Source organism: Micropterus salmoides, unplaced genomic scaffold (assembly GCF_014851395.1).
Source record: "Micropterus salmoides isolate LMB-PRFRI ecotype aquatic unplaced genomic scaffold, ASM1485139v1 Ms_hic_scaffold_3, whole genome shotgun sequence".
Lineage (NCBI taxonomy): Eukaryota > Metazoa > Chordata > Actinopteri > Centrarchiformes > Centrarchidae > Micropterus > Micropterus salmoides.
In genome coordinates, this window is record NW_024042261.1 from 16,728,950 (window position 1) to 16,753,249 (window position 24,300).

The 24,300-nt window shown below is 41.0% G+C and overlaps 1 protein-coding gene across 1 annotated transcript in view; it reads left to right on the plus strand.

The window, feature by feature from the left end:
* LOC119883569 (WD repeat-containing protein 49-like) overlaps positions 1–24,300 on the plus strand; it is a 30,380-nt gene that overhangs the window by 4,514 nt on the left and 1,566 nt on the right. Inside the window, exons 6-18 of the mRNA XM_038694284.1 lie at positions 49–132; positions 294–386; positions 530–701; positions 5,517–5,684; positions 6,161–6,309; positions 6,906–7,139; positions 7,750–7,914; positions 10,086–10,201; positions 13,155–13,285; positions 19,196–19,282; positions 19,411–19,476; positions 21,444–21,634; positions 23,840–24,037. Of these exons, the coding sequence (XP_038550212.1) occupies positions 49–132; positions 294–386; positions 530–701; positions 5,517–5,684; positions 6,161–6,309; positions 6,906–7,139; positions 7,750–7,914; positions 10,086–10,201; positions 13,155–13,285; positions 19,196–19,282; positions 19,411–19,476; positions 21,444–21,634; positions 23,840–24,037 (1,854 nt within the window). The remainder of the gene's footprint in view (positions 1–48; positions 133–293; positions 387–529; positions 702–5,516; positions 5,685–6,160; positions 6,310–6,905; positions 7,140–7,749; positions 7,915–10,085; positions 10,202–13,154; positions 13,286–19,195; positions 19,283–19,410; positions 19,477–21,443; positions 21,635–23,839; positions 24,038–24,300) is intronic.

The following is a 24,300-nucleotide window of genomic DNA, read 5'->3' on the forward strand; positions in this document are numbered from 1 at the left end:
GCTGTTTGCAATAAACTCTTTTTTTCACTCCCTTTTCCTGATTCTCAGATTGCTGTGTCTTTCACTAGTAAGGAGGTGTGTTTTTATGACATACTGTCTAAACAGGACTTCAGCTGCAAGTATAAACTCCAGGTAAGAGCAGTAATCATCATCTCTAAAAATAACTATATATTTCTTTCCTAATGTATTAGTTCTATATTATCATATTAGCGGCTACTGTTGCACTCTGGATATTTAGTATCCAGAGTATATAATATATAACCTGATATAACTCCACGTCTTGTTTTCTCTAGGGTTTAAAGTTTGCTCCCTGGTGTCTAGACTACTGGGTGGATCCCTCTCACCCGGACCAGGCTGTCCTCACCATAGGAGACATTGCAGGACAGGTAACATACAGACAGAGAAAAGCAAAGGAATGATAGAAAGAGGAAAGAGAAGAAGGAGGGAGACAGTCATTTTTCTGCATGATCTGGATGTGTTCATGAGTACATTGCTCCAAAACTGTTTGTGTGTGTGTGTGTTATCCCAGGTCAGTGCTCTATATTTTACCTCAGCTCATATCTCTCTGTTTGAGAGACGCGGTCTGAGGACAGACTCCGATTCAGCAGACATCATCCTATGGGACGAGTTGATCAAAGGAAAGCACTGCTCCTGTTACACTGTGACACACCGAGCTCACGTGCCTGCCTGGGTTAGAAAAGGTAGGCAATACAAGCTCACAAACACACATACAGAAACACAGACACAAAGTTATATTTTTATGTGCCGTCATAAGACAAAAACATTGATACGTAGACATAGAAACATATTAATCGTTGCACTCACTCCTCGTTGTGCTGTCTCAACTTCTCTGGTTACACCTTCGATGTTTCCTATTGTATGTAAATGAGGGGGCCAGCAGAAAGAGCCTGCAATGGTAGATGTGTTCCAACATGCCAAAATATCAGAAAGCTGGTTTATTAAATAACCAAATTGCTCTGATTGCTGTTGTTTAAAATCACTGGAGTTTCAGTTAGGTGAATAGCTTTTTATTCCTATAGTTAACTGCATACACCTGGGGGCCTCGAGTCAAAAAATAGTTTTTATTTGTTGGACAGAAAGAAAGCCATGATATAAAATCAGTGGCTCAGATGACAGAGAAAAAGAAAACACGCTCAGGGTGTCAGGGATACCTGACGCACACACTCTTTCACCTTGACAGCTGGGATGAGAGCCACTGTCTGTGGCTCTTGCTTGCTCATTTTTTCAGTATCACCATAATAACGGCTTATGCAACACCATGGAAATGCTTGGGTGTGTCTCTGTCACTGTTGCGCACATGCACGTACACACGCACACATGCTGTGAGTTCTGAGTCATCCACTTTATAGTCTTTTGACTATTGGCATAAAGTCACTGGCTTGAGGTCTGGCCTCCTGAGACTCCCCATTTCAGCTCAGCCTCTGCAACAAAGAGGTCGCTTAGTTGTATCTCGATTGCATCATTCGTATAAAGCTCCTCTGAAGAGTCATTGGGCTGCTTGATAGTGATTCAGCAGAGGCAAGCGCTCTGAGAATAGTTTGGCTGGAGGGGGGGATCCTGATAAAGGGGGAAAACAAGAATAAAGTACATATAAATAAGCACAACAAATGGGAAAACAAAGGGAAAACACAAAAGGGGGAAACAGAGGAGACAATGCCAAAATATTAAAAAGTGCTGGTTAAATGAAAATTTCCAGGCTGTGTGTATACGTGCATGTGAAACAACAACAGAGGGCGTATACTAAGGTTTGCTGTGTGTGTGTGTGTGTGTGTGTGTGTGTGTGTATTTGTGCAGTGTTTTAAGAAGGGAAAGGAGGGAGTTTGTGTGACTGTATATGTGTGTTTGCATACCTCTGGGGTGCTGGTGCTGTTCTTTTGAAGTTGCCCACCCTGCAGTATGAGTGGGCTGTGTACCATTAGACATGGCTGGTTATCCAGACCTCCAAACCTTCGGGCTCACGGGCCACCAGAGAGAGAGAGGGGGGGGGGATTAACGGTGGTGGAACAGAGAGGAAAATTGAGGGGAAATTAGGAGGAAATTGGGATGGACACAGACCCATAAGGGCAAGGAAGGAGAGCTGTAGGAATGCGTGTCAGTGAGACAGAAAAGCATTAGCATATCCACATAATGTTGTGATGAAAGAAATGAAAAGGAACATTAAGCATAAACGCCAGCGTGTAGGTAAAATCTCCCAAAATGTGCAGTGATTTGTTGCAGAACAAAAGAGGTTTGCTTTGATGTCGATATGCACTGACTCCTGCTGTTCCTCTTTAACTTCGAAACGCACAGCGATAAGTGTGACATTACATACATCACTGGCTAAAGCAGATGTTATGTATCTCTTGGTTTGCATCACAAATAGTTTGATTTATGATTGGAGCGTGCCAGTGAAAGAGAGGAGGTCTCATTAATCAATGATGAATCATGCGACCCTGTCTGAAAATCCTCTGATCTTTTAATCTACAGGACGGAGAAAAGATGTGGTGTATGAAATGTAATCAGATGTAATTATTTGCCCTAGCTATGCGGCCGATCTTTGACCTGCGACTGTCACATGCCATCTCACAACCCGCACTTATTTGTGCAGTATTTGAAAGCTAAGCAGCCTCTAATGGAGATGTGTGGCATCTAATTTAGCTGTTTTCAATCAAAGTGTTAATTGAGATAGATGGTGATGCAAGATCCATTACATTTTCTGTAATACCAGTGAGCAAATCAAACCGGCCTAATTCTATGCTGTGCTGAACGCCTGTGGATTGGTTGGTTTACTATACAGCAGGGTTGCAGTCAATGCACATTTAGCACAACCGTTTCAGAAAGTGGATGTCCTTCAGAGTTCTGGTAGTGAAAGCATTTTGGCATCAGCCTGATGAAGTATCTAATCTGAAGAAATGAAATCAAATGAGCAGTGTGTCATCATCAAAATATGATGCAATGTTGTTTTACATTTGTTGGGGTTAAAACTAATTTATTCCCTCTGCTAGTAACATCTGCTGGCTTATTGCACTACATAGAGGGTCTGCTCGGAAACAAGTGGCCTTTATTTATGATTGTTCTCTTATTTCTTATTTCTTGCTCACCTGGCAGGATAAATATTCTACCATATCAAGACTTTCTCTCTGCTCGGTCACACATTCCTCCAAAGCTCGAGATGTTATGCCTGCCAGATTCTTGAAGGAGGTTTTTTAACAGTGTGTGTGCCACTATTTTTATCAATTGTAAATAGCTCACTGTGCACTGGATGGGTTCCCTCCTGCTTTGTGCATACAGTTTTCCACCAAACCTTGACCTTCTTAATTAAACATTTATTAGACTCATTCTAAATTACCATTTTTATTGAAAGTTTATAGAATGTTGTTTACTTGTTTTCCAAGTTGATATCTTTTATTTTTATTTATTTATTTATCATTTATATCATAATTTCAATCAGGTTTTCATTTAAATCGGAGCACCAAAATTGCCCTCATTAAAGTAATGAACAATCTTTAACTTACAGCTGATGCTGGAGATTTTAAGATGTTAATTCCTCTCTACCTCAGCTCACCCTTTCACGCAGTTGATCATTCTGTTATATTGGATCACCTTGAAAAGTGGCTTGGCATCCGGGACACTGCTTTCTCGATCAAATCTAATTAATCAAACAGAACTTTTTCGGTAGTGGTCGATGTTGTGTTCCCCAAGGCTTCATTCTCTTCCCTGTTGTTTTGTGTATACATGCTGCCACTGGGACATATCATACATAACCACAAAAAACAGTACCATTGTTATGCAGATGACACACACATATATAAAGCCGGGACAAGTTACACACACAACTTCAAATACGATTTGCAGGGTTTCTTTTTATTGTTTTCCCACCTTCAGGGCTGCTACTCTTATGTAAACTGAAGCAAAGATGCAGTCGCTCCACTTGAGTAACTGGGGAGTGTACAAAAAACAAAAAAAACAAAGTGGCCGTAAAATGGTCTTCTTTGAGTCAAAAATAGAAACTCAATACTACTTCTGCATACACGTGGCACTGATGCAGCAACTATTACATATATAACAGGAATACAGCCCAAAGTTGGCACATAAAGCGGCATAAACACGGTTACAAAAATACGGCAGTGGCACCTCTAACTCACGGATAACGAGCTCTCGTGGCCCACACGTTGGGTTTCTTCCACAAGCATCGGCTATCCGATAATAGCAGCAGCCAGTCCATGCAAAATAGCGCAGTTAAATTCCTGCATTTTCCCAGCGCCCCTTGACCTCTCGGCAAGCACGTGGCTGTTTGAGTCAGCAACGCTATGCCCTCTGCTGTCTAAAATCAACACCTGCAGCACTCTCGCTACAGCAGAAAATTGTGCAAATAGAGGTTTTGTAACTTGAATCTCTTGTATATTTAAGGTTTGACTATATCACCTGGTTACATATATATATATATACATCATTAAAAACCAGGGAAGGAGGCAATTTTCCTTAGTTATTGTCTTGTCTGTCAGAATTAAAGTCCTGAAAACCTTCTCCAGCTAAATGAAAACAGATCGGAAACAGGTCTTTGAGTCCTCCAAAGTCTATCCCAATTTCACAAATCAGGTCTTTTTTCTCTCGACCCGAGCTTGAGAAATTTATGCATGCTTATCATCTTGGTTAGATTATTGTAGTTAATTGCATTTGGGGTAAATACAAAATTGATCGCACGCCCTCAGCTGGTACGGCTTCTAACAAGTACTAGAAGACAAGATCACATCAGCCCTGTTTCAGCCTCTCTTGGCTGGTTAACAGCCAGTTTTGGAATTGTTTTAAGATTTGTCTGATCACCTTTAAAGCACTTTATGGTTCAGCTCCCAGCTACATTGCTGAATTGCTATTCCCCTATTAGCCACAGCACAGCCTCAGACCCTCCTTTCTAAGTCCTGTAGACTAAAGACTAAAGGTGAGCGGGTTTTTGCAGTCTGGACCCTTCACCTTTGGAACTCCCTCCTGAGGATCTTTTAAATCTCTTCTCAACACCTATCTTTAAAAGGTGTTTTGCAAGCTTTTTACAGGCTCTTTTTCCAATCTTTTATTAATATTTTATTCCATTTTATTTTTGTATTCTTGTTAAATGTTTTTGCCTCATTGCCAATTGTTCTGTCGTGTAAATTAAGTTTGATATTAGAGTCAAGCCAAGTAAAAATTATTTGCAGTTCTACATTTTAAGCCAGCTGTCTCACCAGTGCCTGGTGCGGTGCTGATACAATACAAACAATAGATTTATAGATAGAAGTATAATGACTACAGAGTAAACAGGAACCACAAGAAAGAGTAAAACAGAAGGAGACAAAAAGATAATTGAATTGCCTGTCTAATTGTTGGTTTGCATCTATTCTTCATCCAATTTCAGATTGATTTTAAATCATGAGCAGGTTTGTTTTTTCTCAGTGTTATTCACTCTTTTCTTAATGTAGTAAACCTAATTACACTATCTGTCATGCCTAATTCACTTTCGGACTCTTTTCTGCTTCCTGCAGTACATTACCTGGGCTCACTGGAAGCCTTTGTGTCATGCAGCACCAGACCACAGAGCAGCATGGTTATCGGCTGGAGAGAAAAGCAAAGCAGAAGCCTGCGAGTCACTTCTTTCTTTACAAAGCGGGGTGTGTGGGACATGGACCACCATCATGGACTCAATCTGATAGGTGGGGATCAATGTGTACGAACACTAATAATACTTACTAGTGATGTGATTGTGAATACTTAGTGCTCTACATGTCCACTCAAGTTAGTTTTATTTACAAACCTTAAAATTTGTCTTACAGTCTACACAACATGTGACACCTGGGGCTAAAACAGAAAATCATGGATTATGACTGACTCATAGTAGTTAAAAACACAAGTATTTGTGGCCTATGTGTTTTTTATTGGGTTTATTATGTGTTTTGTGTCTTGGTTGGCGTGGCTATAAATTATCTTAAAGGTGTGACTGTGTCTGCAGAACTTCTGTTCAACCAATCCTAATGCTTTTTCTATGCATGAACATGAACCAAAGCATAAAGAGACATCAAATGCCTCATTGAATATATAATTGATTGTGGGTGACTAAAACCAGTATGGTGTCCTGTAATTAATTGGAGTTAGCACCTCTGCTAATTTGGGATGTTCTGATTTGTCGTAGCCACAGCAGGTGTGGATCATCAGGTCTTGCTGTGGAACCCGTATGTGACCTCAGAGCCAGTTTGTGCACTCAGTGGGCACACAGGCCCTGTCTCTGCAGTTCGCTTCATGCAGACTAAGCAACAACTGCTCAGTTACTCCAAAGATAAGGTAAGAGTGTGTGTGTGTGTGTGTGTGTGTGTGTGCGCAGTAATGATAAAGACATCATTGTAATATTAATTGTTATTCCTTGCTATAATTAATACAGAGGAAGGAACCGGTGGGGTAGACGATTGGTAGCCTGTTTCACAGTGTTGCCATTATAAGAGTCGGCATTTCTTAAAATTAAGACCACATCTCCTTTAAACCCGTCTTCTGTCTGATGCAAAGAGGATGTTGCTGCTTGTGCTGTTTTTCCCTTTCTCCCTGTTGCGGCACTGTGTATGTTTGCCTTCACTCTGGTTTTTCTAAAGATAATGAATATTTTACAAGTGATTCATGTTCCATCTGCCTTCTGCTCAAACACCATCTGCCATTGCAAGAAACTCTGAAAGCTTTACCTCAGTTTTCTTCTGGAAGAGTTCTTGGACCAGTGACAGTCGTCCTGTTTTGTGCCGTAAAGCAATATGGCAGAGTTTGACTAAGTGCAGAGGCATCTAGAGAAAGCATTCTTCTTGACAATGAATGTATTTGTTCTGTAATTATTACATAAAAATGGGGTGAATCATATACAGTAGCTTACATACATCTTCTTATACACTCTCCAGGTCCTGTGTGTATGGGATGTATCTAGTCAGTTGTGTGTTCACCGCCTGGACGGTGTCTTCCCAAAGATGCAGGAGGACACACAAACTCTGCTGTTCCTCCATGAGGAGCGTCAACTCCTCCTGCTTTCCTTCAACAGCCTGCTTCTCCTGCTGGAGACCATGAAGGAAGAGAAGAGGACCAGCAGCCACGAACACCCCGTTACCTGTGTGCTGTATAATAGTCTGTTCAGACAGGTATGCAGGTCAGATGGCTCCCTGAGACTTTATTTCTTCGATTTTCAGCTGTTTCGCCATTTTTGTTTTTATCCATAGAGATAATGGCAATAGGGAGGCAGTGTATGTTGTAAATTGGATGTGTAATATGGGTACTGGATACTTAAGATTTCTACAATAGTTGCAAATAATGGATGGCTTGTTTTGTCAATTCTTCAATAGTTTCTTAGAACACTTAAAAGCAAAAGTATGTAGGCTGTGTTTGTCTATAACAAATAACTTATGTGTCATTATGTTTTATTGCATGTTTTGCTCCCTTTGCCCCACACCATGACATGACGTTCACAGCTGGCATTAGCTTCCCACACAGTGCAGGAACACCACACAAACACTGAAACAGCTAATGCATCCACTTTACTTTTTTCCCTCGGCTTTTATTCCCACTTGACAGCAGCAATTTTTACATATATTCTTCAATGGTGGCTAAGCACTGAAGTAAAGTGTGAAGAGTAGAGAATGGTTTGGCTATGTGAGAGTCATTAAATAATACCTTGCCTTTCTTGCAGCATAACAAGGATCAAACTCTTATTGATGATTGACGTCGTCCCTCTCTATTTCTCTCTATCTGCAGGTAGTCAGCAGTGACTCCGCCTCCACCGTGATCTGCTGGTTGGCTGACACGGGCCAAAAGGTCAAGCAGTTCCACCGTTGCCATGGCAACGCTGAGATCTCCACCATGGCCCTGGACGGTACCCAGACCCGGCTGTTTACTGCAGGCACTGACGGAGAGGTCAAAGTAGGTGGACACAAACACACACACACACACACACACACACACACACACACACACACACACACACTCATTCAGCTGTGAACTATGGTAGCTGCAGGTCACATGCAAACTCTGAAATGCAAAAATGGAGAATAGATTGTGAAGTGGTAGAAAGCTCTGCCATTTACCCTAGATAGCTACGGAGCAGGTTTAGATTTGTAGTTAAGTGTCAGATTTTACTTGTTGACAGCAACATAAGATGGATGTACTAGATTACTGAGTGAACTTCAAGGTGCTTAATGGTAAATGGTCTGTATTTGTATAATGACTTTCTAGTCTTTCCAACCACTCAAAATAGAAACAAAAATGAACACATTCTTAGTTCACACAAGGACACCGACATGCAGACTGGAGGAGCCATGTTCACTATATACATTCTACATCCGAAAGTAATAGTAGGAAACACTAAATGCTGTGGTCTTGATGTAGTATGATCATATAAAAAAAGGACCCGTTGCCATCGTAGACACAAGTTGTAGTTACAATTTATTTTTGAGGAGGCACATGTTACAGATGTAACACAGCAGCTATGTGCGCAGGCTCCGTAGCTACATCATAACGGCCTAACACATTTAAATTCACCTTAAAACCTTTCAATCGTTTTGGCATGAAGAAGCTGTCCTCAACTGGCCCACTTTGTCATGGCACGCCCTCCGCCTCCCACCGACACATATGCAGATTTTCTGTCAAGTTTTACAACAAGTAGTGACTTAAACGTTTTTGTAATGCAAGTATATCTTTATTAAAAATGTAACGTCACTGCTGTTTTGTAAAAAGTGTGAAAAAAACATGTTAAGTTACTGGATTGTAAAATAATTTAATATATACTTGGGGGTGTAGCCAAAGCTAATACTTGAGCTAACCTTAACTAACATGGCTATAATTAGCTGAGCCACCAGAGCAAGTCTGAGTGAATCAATAACAGAAATACAGAGCCACCTAACCAAGTAGTTGCAAACACATAATTTTTGGCAATTTATTTGAGGAATGCGATACATTTGATCATTGAACTTGTTGCCTATGTGACATAACACTCCAATCCACTGACATGCCCCTGATGCATACCAGTTTCATGCAGCACCTGCCATTAGGAAATGGTGCCAGTAGAAAATACCATCATACCAAAAATTAAGATATTGGCGTATGCATACCATCAGCCACTTTTTGTGTGTGTTTGGTTATCCATGTTGACATCTTGTATAATGAATGTTTGCTCAAATTTTAGTGTTTTAGAAAAATTTATCGTTCTCTCTGTCTGAATCTTCTCCAATAACGTTGGCAGAATCGTGTCTTACACAGCTTTTAATTTTTCTTTGGTTGGTATGTTGTGCTATGTGACTTTCTTTGCACTCCACATTCAAGCACTACATAGGCCCACGGACTCCAAGCTTAGTGCAATTGTTCTCCACATTTGTTAAATAATAATTATAATTATGGATATTACAATCAATATAATCAACCACATCAGGTCTCTGATCCCGTGAGCTCTTGTGAGAATGCAGCCATGTGCAAGCTGTGTCAGGTACACTGTCACAGTGCCATTTGAAACAGCTACACATGTCATCCTCAGCAGAAGAAGCAGGCACCCCTTGGGTCAATCAGTAACAAGATGCATCATCTCTCCAATTTTCATCAACACTGAACCCGTGGTGTAGCAGTTAGGGCCATTCAGAATTTGAAATTTTGACCTTTTAATTACAGCGTTCCCATTGGGCCAATCAGTGTTTGTGAAATGCCAGAACACAGATCCAGACTGCATCATCATGCAAAATGGGGCACATGGACAGACATGTTTGATGGATGTACAATATGACAATAGCTTGATAGTTTGATAGTTGGCAGCCAAAAAATATTGTCATTTAAAAACATCTTCTCTTCTTGGAAAAACAAAATAAGCTATTCTTTCAAAAATGAATATAGCTGCTCCTATTTCTGTTGCCTCTTTCTTTTCTAGACAAGAAAATGTTGGATATGTGAAGGCTGACAAAACCGAGTCCCATATACAGTTTGTGTAGCAATATGACGTTCTGCTAAACGTCCTAAGAAACATGAAGGTGACATGTTGAGGAGTTTTCTCTGTTGGTATTTGGGTGTGATGGTGTTGTGATGAGTGTCATTTGTTCTGTCTTCGGCAGGTGTGGGACTTCAATGGCCGCTGCCTCCACAGAATGAACGCCGGCCTGGGTCGGGCTGTGGAGATCTCACAGGTTCTGCTGCTAAAGAGGAGTATACTGGTGATGGGATGGGAAAGGTACTGTATATGTGTGTATTTAAGTGTGATCATTATGTTTTACTTGCAAACAGTGATAAAGATCGAATACAACACAAAATGTGCAATACTGAACAACAAAAAAATGTGTGCAAAATAAAGAGGTGAATATATAGTAGAGTGTTTTGATGCAGTGACACCACCATAGACTGTGCATGTTTGCACACTGTATGAAAGAGACAGCACCTGTCAAAGAATTAGAATGAGTGTGAGTGTATGTGAGAAACTCTGTATGTGTTTCTATCTGTCCCCTCCTGCTCCTTCTGCCTGCCAACGACTCAGAGCCAACCAGACATCTGGACTCTAACGAGTATCACTACCTCTTATTTATGTGTGTGTGTGTGTGTGTGTGTGTGTGTGTGTTTCCTTCACATCTGCTCTTCATCTTCATCATCATCATTTCACACCCAGTGAGCTGAACTCAGCACTGTGCTATCATCAAGTTATACGACTCCCTCTCTCTGTCTTTTTCTCTCTTCTCTTCTCTTCTCTTCTCTACACACACACACACACACACACACACACACACTCTCTCTCTCTCTCTCTCTCTCTCTCTCTCTCTCTCTCTCTCTCTCTCTCTCTCTCTCTCTCTCTCTCTCTCTCTCTCTCACACACACACACACACACACACACACACACACACACACACACACACACACACACACACACACACACACACACACGCGTGCACACACACACTTTCTTGCTCCCTGGGGTCTCACAGTGGTAAAGAGAGAACATAGACGACAAATCAGCAGCAGTAAAAAAAGAAAATACTGCTGTTATGACTTTCATCACTCATATAATTTCCTGTTTCTTCGCATCCACCTAGACCACAGTTTAATGCATATAGTGCTGTGTCGCATTGGCATCTAATTCAAAGTCTTATTGCCTTCTGCTGCTCGCACAGTCTCATGCAGGTTGAAATATCCACATCCCACTGATAGACATATTCTTCTGTTTGAAACCATAGTGCATCATTGCGCTGCACAACAATAAAAACAAGAATAGCTCATTGCAGGTGTGCTTTAAAACACTTCTGAGATGATGACAATAATGACAGCCTCCATGTTCATTACAAACACTGTCTTGAAGTATAGCGTGTGTAAAACAAAGTTTGAGTATGGAGCAGGGAAAATATTGTTTATATTGGAGTAATCTTAGACATCATCCCAATGACGTATGACATATTAAAATGTATTATAATCAAATACATTGTCTACTGGTGATCATCTGTCTTATTCGGAAACAGTCGAAAATGTGAGAAAATTGTCCAGATTCAAATTAGAGTCAATTAGAGTTTAACCTTGTTAAATGCACATTGTACTACTAATAATACTACTGCTTCTGCTCCTCTAGTTTCTACTGGTAATAATGTCTCTTTTAGAATTGCTTCAAAATGGGAGAAAATACAAAACTTTCCATACGGTTGGAAAATCTGAAATTGAATATTCCCAATTTCAAACTGAAATGCCCACTTTAATACTACTACCATGACTTGACTTTTACTACTACTGCTACTGCCACCACTGTTATGATTATTGCTAATGCTATTACTGCTACTATAGCTACTATTACTTCTACCACTATTACAATTATTATTACTAATTTTACTATTACTGCAACGGATACTACAGCTGATACAGCTACTCCTATTACTACTATTATTGTTACTGTTGCTACTGCTGTTACCACTACTGCTATCACTGCTACTACTACTAGTGTGACTATTACTCACTACCGTTACTATTACTCCTGGCGCTAGTGATACTACCACATCTACTACTCTTACCACTACTACTGACTCTGCTACCACTGGTACTTCTTATTCCATTACTACTGCTACTGCTCTCACTGCTACTATTGCAGCCACTGATACAGCTCCAGCTACTTTCACTTCTACCAGGCTTGGTTGGTGTTTTAATTTTTTTGAGGGCACAAAAGGCAAATGGCAAGGCAGCAAAGCCATCAAAAGAAACAATGATTTTAAGTCCATGGAAATGATGAATCTTATCTGAAGGGTCAGTCACAGTGTGTGCTGACAGAAGTCTATATAATGACGTCACACTAAATGGTGACATATTCATTTTATTTTGTATTAATTTGAATGGCCAGGATAATTTATATCTAATGGTTACTAACAATTTGTTTTTGTTTTTTTACAACAATTTAAGAATGTTTTACACTACAGCAGCCAGCAAACAAGCACTGCAAACACCAACATACTGGATGTGAAAAGCAGCCACAGCAACAACACACAGTCAACAACAGGGAACTCCAGTTCATCATAGTTTATAGTGATGCAGCGCAGTGAGGTTACAGAGGAGAGTCATAGAGAAGAAGAAGAATCTATGGTTTCTTGTCTTATTTGTCCTCAGCTCACCAGACCTTAGAAGTTCATTCAGTCACAACTTTGCAGCATTGACAAATCAGGATGAGTTTGATTAAGTCTCAGTCCAGTTTGCCGGTGGTTACATACCAGGCTTTAAAACTAACCCACCACTGGTTATGTGTGCAGCGTTTAACTTGATAAGAATTCAGAATCTCAACAAAAGCAGAAGAGAAAACAGTAAAATCATCTGGAGCGGTGCGGGTGGGTTATTGAGGCCACTGTGGCCGCAGGGCACATCGTTTTTTGAGGGGCATAAGACCAAACTGACCATGGCCGTCATGTCCCCTGTGAAATTCCTGCCCTGACTACTATTACTGCTACAATCACAGCTGCTACTGATGTTCCCACTATTACTAGTAATAAGGATGATAATAACATAAAAGATTACCCATTCCTGATTAATAAAATGTACTGTCAGCTGAGTGAAGTGAGTGTGTGTTGATGAACCAGGTTGTCCATTAACAAATACACTGTAAAGAAAGTCTAAGAGGTTTGTGTATGTAGCACACCTTTCTCACCACCACCTTCTCTCTGTCTCTGCAGGATGTTAACAGTTTTCCGTCTGCACTCCTTCTCGCAGCCTTTTGTTGAACCGTCAGAGTGGAAGGGAGGCGTTCAGCATCGCAGTGATGTGCTCAGTGCTGCATTCCAGCCTCCACAGACTCTGGTCACAGGTGTGTGTGTGTGTGTGTGTGTGTGTGTGTGTGTGTGTGTGTGTGTGTGTGTGTGTGTGTGTGTGTGTGTGTGTGTGTGTGTGTGTGTGTGTGTGTGTGTGTGTGTGTGTGTGTGTGTGTGTATACATGTGATGGCATGTAAAGATGACTTTTTCATCCACACACTGTTCACCAACACATTATATTAAGTTATTGACTTACTGTGAGCACTATGTCAACTTTCATTTGAACAGAAGTGCGGCCGGTGTCACGAGGGTGCATGTGTGCTCCTATATTTCTGCGTGTTCTCTTTCCTTCATTAAATGAGAGCTCATGCCGAAGAAATCGAGAGATTGTGAAAAAAAACAATGGCTAGGACATTAAAATGAATATTAGTTAAAACAACAACTTCAAACTTCAAATGAAAATAACTGGGAGCAGTTATCTGCTGATTAAAGTGAGTGGTATTGTTATCAAAAGACTCATGCTCCACACGTCTTTCTTTGCTGGAAATAGCTCTACATTTCAGAATTCACTATCAAAAGTGCAACTGTGCTGGTGCATGCACCCATACAGCATTCTTCCCCGTGGCGCCTCTGTTACCGTAAGCTGCACTGCTGAAACATACAGCAGTATTTTAGATGGTTTTTTTGGCAGTTTTGTTTCTTCATAAATCAGTATTTTATTCCTCAGAGGAACATCTTCCTTTTTCTCTATTCTGAACTGACATTTGCCTCCAGCAGAGGCTGAAACCTTTACATGTTAGTATTAACTGGCAAGCTCTGTCCTTATTAAATTCTTAATTAGAGCTGTATTAGAGGCAGGTGAACTGGAAAGGTAAAGCAGCATATATGATAAAAAAAATACATCCACTGCTCTGCTCAGTGCTAGCATTCGTCAAGATGTATTTCTTATAAAAAGTTACAAACACTTCTCATTTCACTTATTCCTAGTCTTTCTTTGTAGTTTTGTTCCTCTCTCTCTTTCTGTTCGTGTGAGAGGTAACATAACCATAACTAAGCACTACCCACAGAGAGCTTGGAGGGACAATTACTCAGACCAACAAATCTCCTCTGTTTTTGTCTTCTTGTTGTTTTTTCCTAAGTAGTAGGTTGAACCAGCAGGGGTAGGGGTTTTTATGTCTGCATCCTTTCCGTAGTAGAGTTGTTGCACGAAACGTTTGGAAGAAAAAGAGCAAATAAAATTATACATTGCAGAAAATTATCCAGAATTACCATCAAAATGATCAGGCAACGGATGACTCCATGGATTCAGTGGTATGAAATGGAAATGAAATCAGTATAGAGTCTTAAAATCACACCAGCACTTATTAAAATGCAGGAACACTGGACGCCCCTGGCTAATGGCAGAGCAGACGAGGAGTATTCTGTCTTCTTTCAGTCATTCTATTTTGTATTCTTCTGTGAGTTCGTATCGTCTTTGGAAGTTGTCTCCAAAGTTTGTGCGCATGGATGTTAGAGTTTTTATGATTTGGTGGACCCCTGTGGCACTTGATCCCACTGGCCAAGCTGTCACATCCAGCAACTCAAGACTGACAGCCACCATTAACCAAAGAAACAGAGAACTTGCCCATTACATGACAAAACCAGCACCCCAAGGCTAAAGCTAAGCAGAATGCGTCTGTCTTTAGTATGTGAAGACAGCATACTTTGAAATACCAGCAAGGCGCCTCATCACATTCTTAGAATTTTCTGCCTGGGGGATTGAACAGGCAATCCTCCAGTCACTGGTCCGCTTCTATAACCATCAAACTACAAACACTGCATCCAATTTTCCCCAGAATGCTTTTCAGTTTGTGAAGTTGTATCACTTTGGCTCACGTATTGAAAGTTCAGCTTCAGTTTACCAGTCTGTACCAGTCTGACACAAACTGCAGACCTTATCTGACCTTCTGAGACGCATCAACCCCAGAGATAAATATAGAGAGCGATAAAGTGAGGCATGGAGGTGGAAAGGTATGGGTAAGAGTGAGTGTTCTCGAAGATGGAGGGAGGAATGGTTTGGAGGGAAATAAATAGTTGCAGCAGGAACAAAAGCACAATTCAGGAGCTACTCTGTGAACTTGGAAACTTCTTCCAAGTTCACTCCTCAATTTCTTTGACGGTGTGCTCAGCTCCTCTCTCTGCCTGCTTCCTCTTTTTTTTTTTTTTTTCCAGTCTCTAACTGACACTCCCCGTTCACTTCTGTTTATTTTTTTTTTTACCTCATCTCCCTAGTTAGCCTGCTGCATTTCTTCCCCCACCCACACACACTCTCTCACACACAGCCCCTCACTGCACCCTCCACCTCCAATTTAATCCAAATGCCCAATTTAAATTATGTTTATTAGAGCTCTCTCAGTGGGAGTGTGGGGAAATGAGACATAGTACTTTGTCTTTCAAGCGTGTGTGTGTGTGTGTGTGTGTGTGTGTGTGTGTGTGTGTGTGTGTGTGTGTTGTATGACTGCAGGGATGGAGGTTTGTATTTACTGGAGAGAGAATAAAATGATATATGTTGGTGTGTTTGAAGGTGTGTTTATTTGTGTATGTCTCTGAAATGTGACAGTGTGATTGCTTTTTTTGGGCTTAAACCAAATCACTGAATCCTTTTTGTTAATAGCTGATGCAAGAAATTGACCAAACAAAAGCTATGATTGAATATTTTTCAGTTCACCAGCAAAGTACGCTGTCTGTGACATCTTTCTGTCACTCAGCTATTTGGTTCACAATATTGGCTGCTCTTGAGATCTTGGCAACCTGTTGGATGAATGCAAATGATTCACTCCATAAATTGTATTTTACATTATAAGCTAAAATGCAGCACTTTATCTGATAATATCTTTGCTGTGAAGTTGCTGGTCTCCTAAAGAAAGAAAAAAGAGCAATTTGTGGGTATCAAACCTGTAACCTTGCAGTTTTTGGAATGGTTTTCTGTCGTCAGGGGTACTGGTATATCCAGATCAACTAATGTTTTGTCCAGAAAAAAAAATGTAATGATGTAAGCCATTCATAAATTCCTCCAAATGTGAAGAAAGGATGAATTCATGTCCCCATTTTTCCACATTTAGGTGTGGGACTGGATTAGAACTATCACTGTGTGATTTTCTACATTAACTATTTTTGCTAATTCTTTCTTCACCAAATCCTTGAAGCCCAAAGATTTCTAAAAGCGATGACACATTAGTTTTTATTAGGCAGCATATTGCTTCAGGGTTGCAGCAAGTAATGCTTTTTCACATCAAAGCGTGCGTGTTGCCAAATCATGTGCTAGTGCTGCCAAGTGAAAGCAGTGGGCGCATCATGGCCACCAGTGACAAAAGTCAATTTAAAGTTCTGTTGGGCACACATGCTCGGGACTGTGTGTGTGTGTGTGTGTGTTTGAGCGTGTGTACATGCGTCTGTTTGTTTGGGTCTCAAGTTGAATCAAGTTGCAGCAGGAACATTTGGCTGGTATGGGACTGAAGCCTCCTCATCCATATTCAGTCATCGCTAGGTTCCGCTTGGCTTCTCACACACACACACGCACACACACAGACAGACACACACCCAGCAGGGTACATGTACACAGGGGTCCTGTGTACCTCCGTCACAACCTCCCCCTTTTCACTCTTCCTTCTTCCTTGGATCCCTTAATCCTCCATGGCTGAACACCTTCCAAGTGACCAAAGACCAACTCATCTGGACTTTTATGGACAGCCAGCATGTTATGGAAATGGAAATGCAGAAATCAGAATAGTGAATGACATAAATGACATCTTTTTCAAGCTGAGGATGCTCTGGTACTGTATATTTCAAATGTCTTTGTTGACAAGTTGGTGAGTTAAAGGGGAACTCCAACAATTTTACACATGAAAGTGTGTTTACAGGTCTCACTGAGTACGACTGCTGTGAAGTCTGATCAATGTCTCAAGTGATGTCACGTGAGACAGCATCGATTGAGGCTGAAGACTAGTTTCACTAACTTTGAAGGTGAAAATAAATCAAGGTGTGTGGAGTTGTGAGCTTACCAGACATACAGTATGTGTCTCTGCTTGAGGCTACTTTAACTGTTGCTAGTTAAACACACATGAATCTCCGACCAAACTGTCAGCAGTCGAGTCGTATTGTAGGTAATGTTGGCACCAGGTTTTAAAACTTTCCCCTTCCTGAGTCCTGAGTCTGGCGCTGTCATAAGAGTGCAATACTAAATAAATTGGTGGAGTACTCTTTTAATGAAAAGGAGTTAGTTTGTTATTGTGCTCGTGAATATCCTTTCACGTATCTCCTTGTCTGTCACGGACTGTCTTTGATCCTTTTGTGGTGTGTGTGTGTGTGTGTGTGTGTGTGTTAGAAATTCCCAGGTTTGAGTTTATTAGAGCACCTTTAAAAGTTATTGAAGGTGATGTTAATCCAGCTCCATTTTAAAGCTCAACATTGTGTAAATGATGCCGAGATCTACACTGCCCCTTTGCCCCATTTACAACTCTCAATGTTGTCAATGTTGTACACACACACACACATACACATACACATACACACACACACACACACACACACACACACACACACACACACACACACACACACGGCATGAAAAAAATCACTTGAAATACAGATGCTGGCCCTGGGCTGCATGAATAATGCAGGCGACCCACACTCATAAACTTTATACCTCCTATTGCTCACACATACACACCTCCTATAGCAAACACACTCCTCACATATCTTATTAACTCCTGCTGTTCAACTGTCAAATCACCTGATTAGATTCCTGCCTTATATGATAAACACACACCCATACGCACACACACTTTCTTATATATAATGCAGATTATTTGAAAAGCACTTCCTCTTGAGGTGAATGTTAAGGCTTGAGTGGTGGAACAGATGGTAGCTGGGGACAGATGTTGAGCTTTATCATCTTGCAGCAGTGGCAGTAGTGGCTGGCTTGCATGATTCAGCAGCAAGAGGAAAGTTAAGATGTGTGTGTGTTGACAGAAAGTTTGTGTTGATTGTTGATATTTCTTCTGAAAATGTGACATTTTCTTTCTGATTTAATGGACTTAGGTAATATATAAGCCTGTCAGCTTTTGTATTTGTCAATACAAAAATGCCAAAAAGCATTGTGCGATTTTAAAGAAGTGGTATTATGCTTTTTGGCTTTTTCCCTCTCCTTTATGGAGTTATATATCTTTTTTGTGCATGTAATAGGTTTGCAAAGTGAAAAAGCCCAAAGTCCAGCCCAAAGGGAGTTCCCATCTCCCACAGAAAACTCTGCTCTGAACTGTCTGAAAACAGCTCGTTTGCAGTCCAGCCGTTTCCCTTTCATCCCTGTGTCACAGGGATGAAAGCTAAATGCGCCTCATATAATGCTCGCCAAGCAGCTAGTCCGACACGCCCTCAAAAACACCGGTGGAAAAACACTGAGCTGCAGCACACACTTCTCCTCTCCCCTCCAAACACTAGCTACCCTCCAGGCAGTCAATGGATATAAAGTTGTTACTGTGATGTAGACAGAGCTCAGTTAAAACTTTATGGATGAAAGATACTTTTGTTACAGATTAATAACTCACCACTCTGAAACTCTTGCTCCAGTCCATATTGATAAGCTGGTGAGGGGATATACAGCTGAATCAAAGCTGTTTACCGGCTTCTCACTGACCCGGCCTTCTCTGATTCTGATTGGCTAATAGTCTTTAACTAGGAACTGCGCATGTGCAACTCCCAACAAAGATCATTTAGAGACAAGATGTATCACTCCATAGTTAAAACGAAGCGTTCAACACACAGGTGAAAAGAGGAGTTGCAGCAATGTGCAGTAGGACAAAAAAATGGTATTTTTTGAAAATTAACCCTTACAACCCTTAAAAAAGATTTTGACCTGAAAATGAGCATAATAGCTTTAAGATTTATCATAAGTTGTTGCACTTCGCCTCACTTCTGATGTGTGCAGGAAGCTACGATGGAGAGATTATGGTGTGGAACAGCAGCACAGAAAAGGCTTTGAGGAAACTACGGCCACATGCTGAACACAGAGAAGGCAAGGAGCAGCTATATAAGCCTCACTTTCACACACATGCATTTGTTAAGTAAGTGTTTCTTACTGTTTAGCTGATCTGTCTCTCTTTTCTTTACCTTTGAATTATTTTCTCAACTCTGATTTTCTAGGTAATTTCTCTGCCATCACTAGGCTGTTCTTTATACCGGGACGCACGTCTGAGGCTGCAGCTACAGGTGAAATATTGAATACTAAACAGCAGCTGTGTAATCCTTATCAACCTTAGAGCGTGGGTTATTTGTTTTAATAGGGTTTGTAAGTTATGGGACACTGCACAATGTTTGAGTAACAATTTTAGGCACCATCACCTCAGGAGCAATCTCAAAATAAAAGCAGTGATTATAAAACTAATTATTTTTACCCAAATAAATTCTATATTTTATAATTTGACCCGTCACATTGTTGCTGAAATGAACACGTCATCCTGCTCAAACAACTATGCCAGTTCGATTATTATGGCCATAAAACCATCCCAACTCAGAAACTGGGTGGTGATTTTGCCCTTTTATTTTGAGGCCAAAATCTATTTATACATATATTCTGCCTGTAGGCCTATACCTAGTTGTTATGTGAGAACCGTCGATCTGAAGAGTTATAGCTGATGCAAACACAGTGTAAGTTACTTTAGAGAGTAGAAAGAGTTCTACAATCAAAAGCATTTTTAAATGTCAAATATACTGCATACAGCCTTGTTTTTGTTGTTGAAATACAGAGTTGCATATACACAGATGCACACTTGTGCGTTACTCATATTGTGTGTATTGTGTTTACACATCACAAGGACAGTAAGGCTTTGGGTATCTTGTGCTTAGTACAGTAGCTGCACATCAGTGATTGTTTGAAGTGGTGAGTTTTCCTTTTTCCATCTACTTTCCATATGCAGAAACTCAAGCTCTGAAGTTTACTTTTCTTTCCTTCTTTATTTTAACGGTACATGTGGTTGCTTGGGTTTTTATTCCACTTTGATTTATTCTCAGCATTATTTCAACAGTAGCTGCTGCTTCTGCTCGCTGTAGCTGTTTAGCCGCTTGGTAAAAAAACAAAAAACATGATCAGCCTCTGGACCCTGGCCTTTATGCTTGCTGCTCACACTGACTGAGGCAATGATGTGTGTGTGTGTGTGTGTGTGTGTGTGTGTGTGTGTGTTGTTGTTGTTGTTGTTGTTGAGACTGAGTCTTCCCCTAGCAGAATAGAGCTGTTGATCAATAGAGCAGCATATCTTTGAGCTTCTGGTGTCCCAGATCCAACTCATTTTCCAGCAAACACTTTGCACCTCAGCCTCTTTTTGACTCTGCATCTGAGCATCTGCATTCCTATTGAGAAAACTCTTTGTTGCAGGCAAAGGCACAGTCTCTTTTTGAAAATGTACATCTCTGCCTGTGGCTGGTAGATTGGCCCCTTGATGGTCTGTTGGTGGTCAAATCTGCTTCTTCCATTGATACTGTATCTGCTCCTAACTTTCCCTCCATGCTGTCTAAAATAGGATTGCACATGTAGTTAAGTTTTTAAGGATTTTCAGTGGCTCAATCTTTGTGCTATTGACGCTACATATTTACCTCACACACACACTTCCTCAAAAGTGTGGTGTATAACATATGTGCATTTGACCATTACAGTTTAACATAATGCTCTGTAGCTGGGGACAGTGAACCCTTATGGGGACAGTGAACCCTTATGGGGAAGTAATGATTGATGGGTGTACAAAGAGTGAACCCTCCTATAGAACTTGACCACTGACTCAGAGCTGGAGAGAGGCACAGTGAACCCTTAAGGGGAAGTAATGATTGATGGGTGTGCAAAGAGTGAACCCTTCTATGAAATTTGACCTCTGACCCAGTGGTAGGGGGAGTAGAGGTTAGTGTGTATGAAGGGACTGTGCCCTTATATGGTTTTTAGCAGAGACCTAAACATGTCCTATATAAGCTGTGTTCGATGTACAGAGAGACAGAGTGGTCATCGGGCTGGGTCACTCTCCAAGCTGCTGCAGAGCTTGTAATTGATGCTGAATTCTTTGATGTAATAAACTTTTATAATCAAGAACAGTGTCAAGCGGATTTCTTCTCAACACATCACGCAGCATTATCGTTCGGACACCACAAAAGTCATGCAGTGATTATTCCTGACATGCATTTCCCTTCATCAGGTGGCGCAGACTTGGTGTCCTGTGGAGGTTCAGGTGTGGTCAGACTCTGGAACACTGTCTACAGCTGTCTGGTGGGACAGTTCACAGCTCACAACGGAGACCTGGGGTCTATAGTTATGACTGTCAGCCCCTGTGGAAAATATTTAGCTACAGCTGACAGGGAGGGAACACTCAAAATTTGGGACATTCAGGTAGGTGTTTATATTGAACGGCAGCTGCAGTGGACCACACTGATTCACAATGAAACTACATGCTACCATGACATCTGTGTAAATAGTTCAAGAGACAGAGTGACAAAGACAGAGAGAGTGATGCAGACTGGTGGACACAGAGCCAGAGGGAGGGACAGAGATCAACAGGCAGGCTGTATTAGACAGTAAAGATAGAGTGAACCTTAATATTTCCATTAGATCAGGCCTGTTGTTCACTCTCAAAATGACAGCACTGTCTGTCATTTTGAAGCCCCAGCAGCTTAGAGTACAACCAGACCAGTCAATCATTTAGAAAATCTCCACTCATATTAGTATCAGAATCAGAATCAACTTTATTGCCAGGTATGTGTACACATACGAGGAATTTGACTCTGGAATGCTCATGATGTGCTTACTTATACAATTCACTAATACAGTAATAAAATCAAACACAGGCTACAGTATAGAGAACACATATATACACACATTATGAACAAAACAGACAGATTGAGACAATAGTGCAATGAGCAGAGTACAAAGAATGCAGGTTTAAATTATTACCATTGTTGTTATGATTATGTACATGTCGGAGGTGGAGATATACAGGTGCACATACAAGCATATATGCACACAGTGTGATGAGTGCAATGAATGCTGGAATAAATTAATATTATATGTACATGAGGTAAGTGGATTTGGAATACAGTATATACAATTTACAATATGACAATATGAACAGTATGAACAGCTCTGAAATAGAGAATGATGAATAAATAAATGATAAGTGGCCAGTAAACAGGCGCCTGAATAGAGGCAGAGTTACTGGGTTATTGCACAGGAATGGTTCCTGACATTGTGAGTCAGAGTGCTGTTCTGAATGGAGGGCAGGTTGTCACCATTGGTCTTTTCAGCAGTCCTGACTGTCCATTTTAGTCTGTCCCTGTCCTTTTTAGTGGCAGATCCAAACCAGACAGTAATGGACGTGCAGAGAACAGACTGGATGATGGCTGTGTAGAAGTGGATCAGCAGGTCCTTAGGCAGGTTGAGCTTCCTGAGCTGACGCAGGAAGTATATCCTCTTCTGGGTCTTTTTGATGATGGTGTCAGTGTTGGGCTCCCACTTCAGGATATAGTGGATCCCAGAAATCTGAAGGATTCCACAGCAGACACAGGGCTGTTGAGTATGGTGATGGGGGGCAGAGTGGGGGGGCTCCTCCTGAATATATTAGCTGAAGGAGGAAATTCCCCCATCCCCGTTGGTATTTTATTTAACATTTTTGAGGCTGTGTAGATAAATAGATATTTTATTCATCCCCGTAAGTACTTTATTCATGAATGAATGAATGACAGGAGTATTGTTTGCTTCCCTTTTTTAACAGACAACAAACCGACTGAAATGTGTGGGAATCTTGTGATTTTGGCAAATCAACTCCACTAGCGTAGGATAAAATCATTACTATAGTAACATTATGAGTAATCGCAGCCGATTAGAGCTTCACTTCAGCATGCACTTTACATACTTAACACATGTCTGGTAGCTGAATAGTTTCTGATACCTCAGAGAGGCCTTTTGACTTTTTGACTCTGATTACGAAGACTTAGATCATGGCATTGGTATAAGGCGTGGCTGCGTCACTGTCATGCTCATAATCACAGTAAAAGAACACCCTCTCGGGTATTATTGCCACAATATTCACAGCTCAACTCTCTGTCACAGTTTATAAGAAAGGATTAATTCAAATGGGTGCGTCTCATTTGGCTTCCAGTTTAATTTATGGACATTTATGTATATATGAAGCAGAGTTGAAGAAGTTGGACAAGCTCAGTGCTCTGGTAGAAATCCTGTCCGTCGGCAAATTTGGAGCATGCTTTGGAATCAGCTGGGTGACTAACACGATTGCACAGTATACAGTGTTGTGCTCTTAGATGCAGTCGCAGTTCAGTAACAGGTCTAACCCATGATGCAGTAGTGTGTGGTCTTTATTTACATACTGTATAACACAGTATGTCAAATAAAGTAAGTAAGCTGAGTTGTGTTAATTACAATAAATGTATGTATGTTTTTGACAGCAAATCAGATAAGGCCAAAGATCAAGTTTACATTTTTTTTGTTTGGGCAGGTTTAAGCGGTCTTAATATAATATATATGCATTTTTTTGTACATCGGAAAATTATGTAATCCTCTACTTTGCACCTCTGTCCTCAGCATTATTGTCTCGGGCCAGATGATGGAATAACCAAAGAACCCCCAAAGCTACTGGGAAGTGTCCGCCCACACCTTGACCGTGTGACTCACCTGGAGATGTGTTTCCATGGCGAGAGACTCCTCCTTCTCTCTGCATCATCAGACTGCAGCGTGGCTCTTAGCTACCTGCCTGGAGATACCATCGGTCTGTTCGGACAGGTACACAAACACACGTACACAGGCCATTGACGTACGCAGTAGCTTAAATTACACAACCTGCATGTTTGTAATAAGTTATTTTGGATGCAAGCGACATTGTTCAGCACCACACTGTCAAAGTAACGGCCTCAGATCCTAGCGGTTCAAACATACAGTGGCGCAGGCTGCCTCTGATAAAGCCTTACTTCCCACTCTGCAGTGTGCTGGTGGGTGGTAGTATCCAGTTGACGGAATGGATGTGATACCCACCATCAAGCCATGGT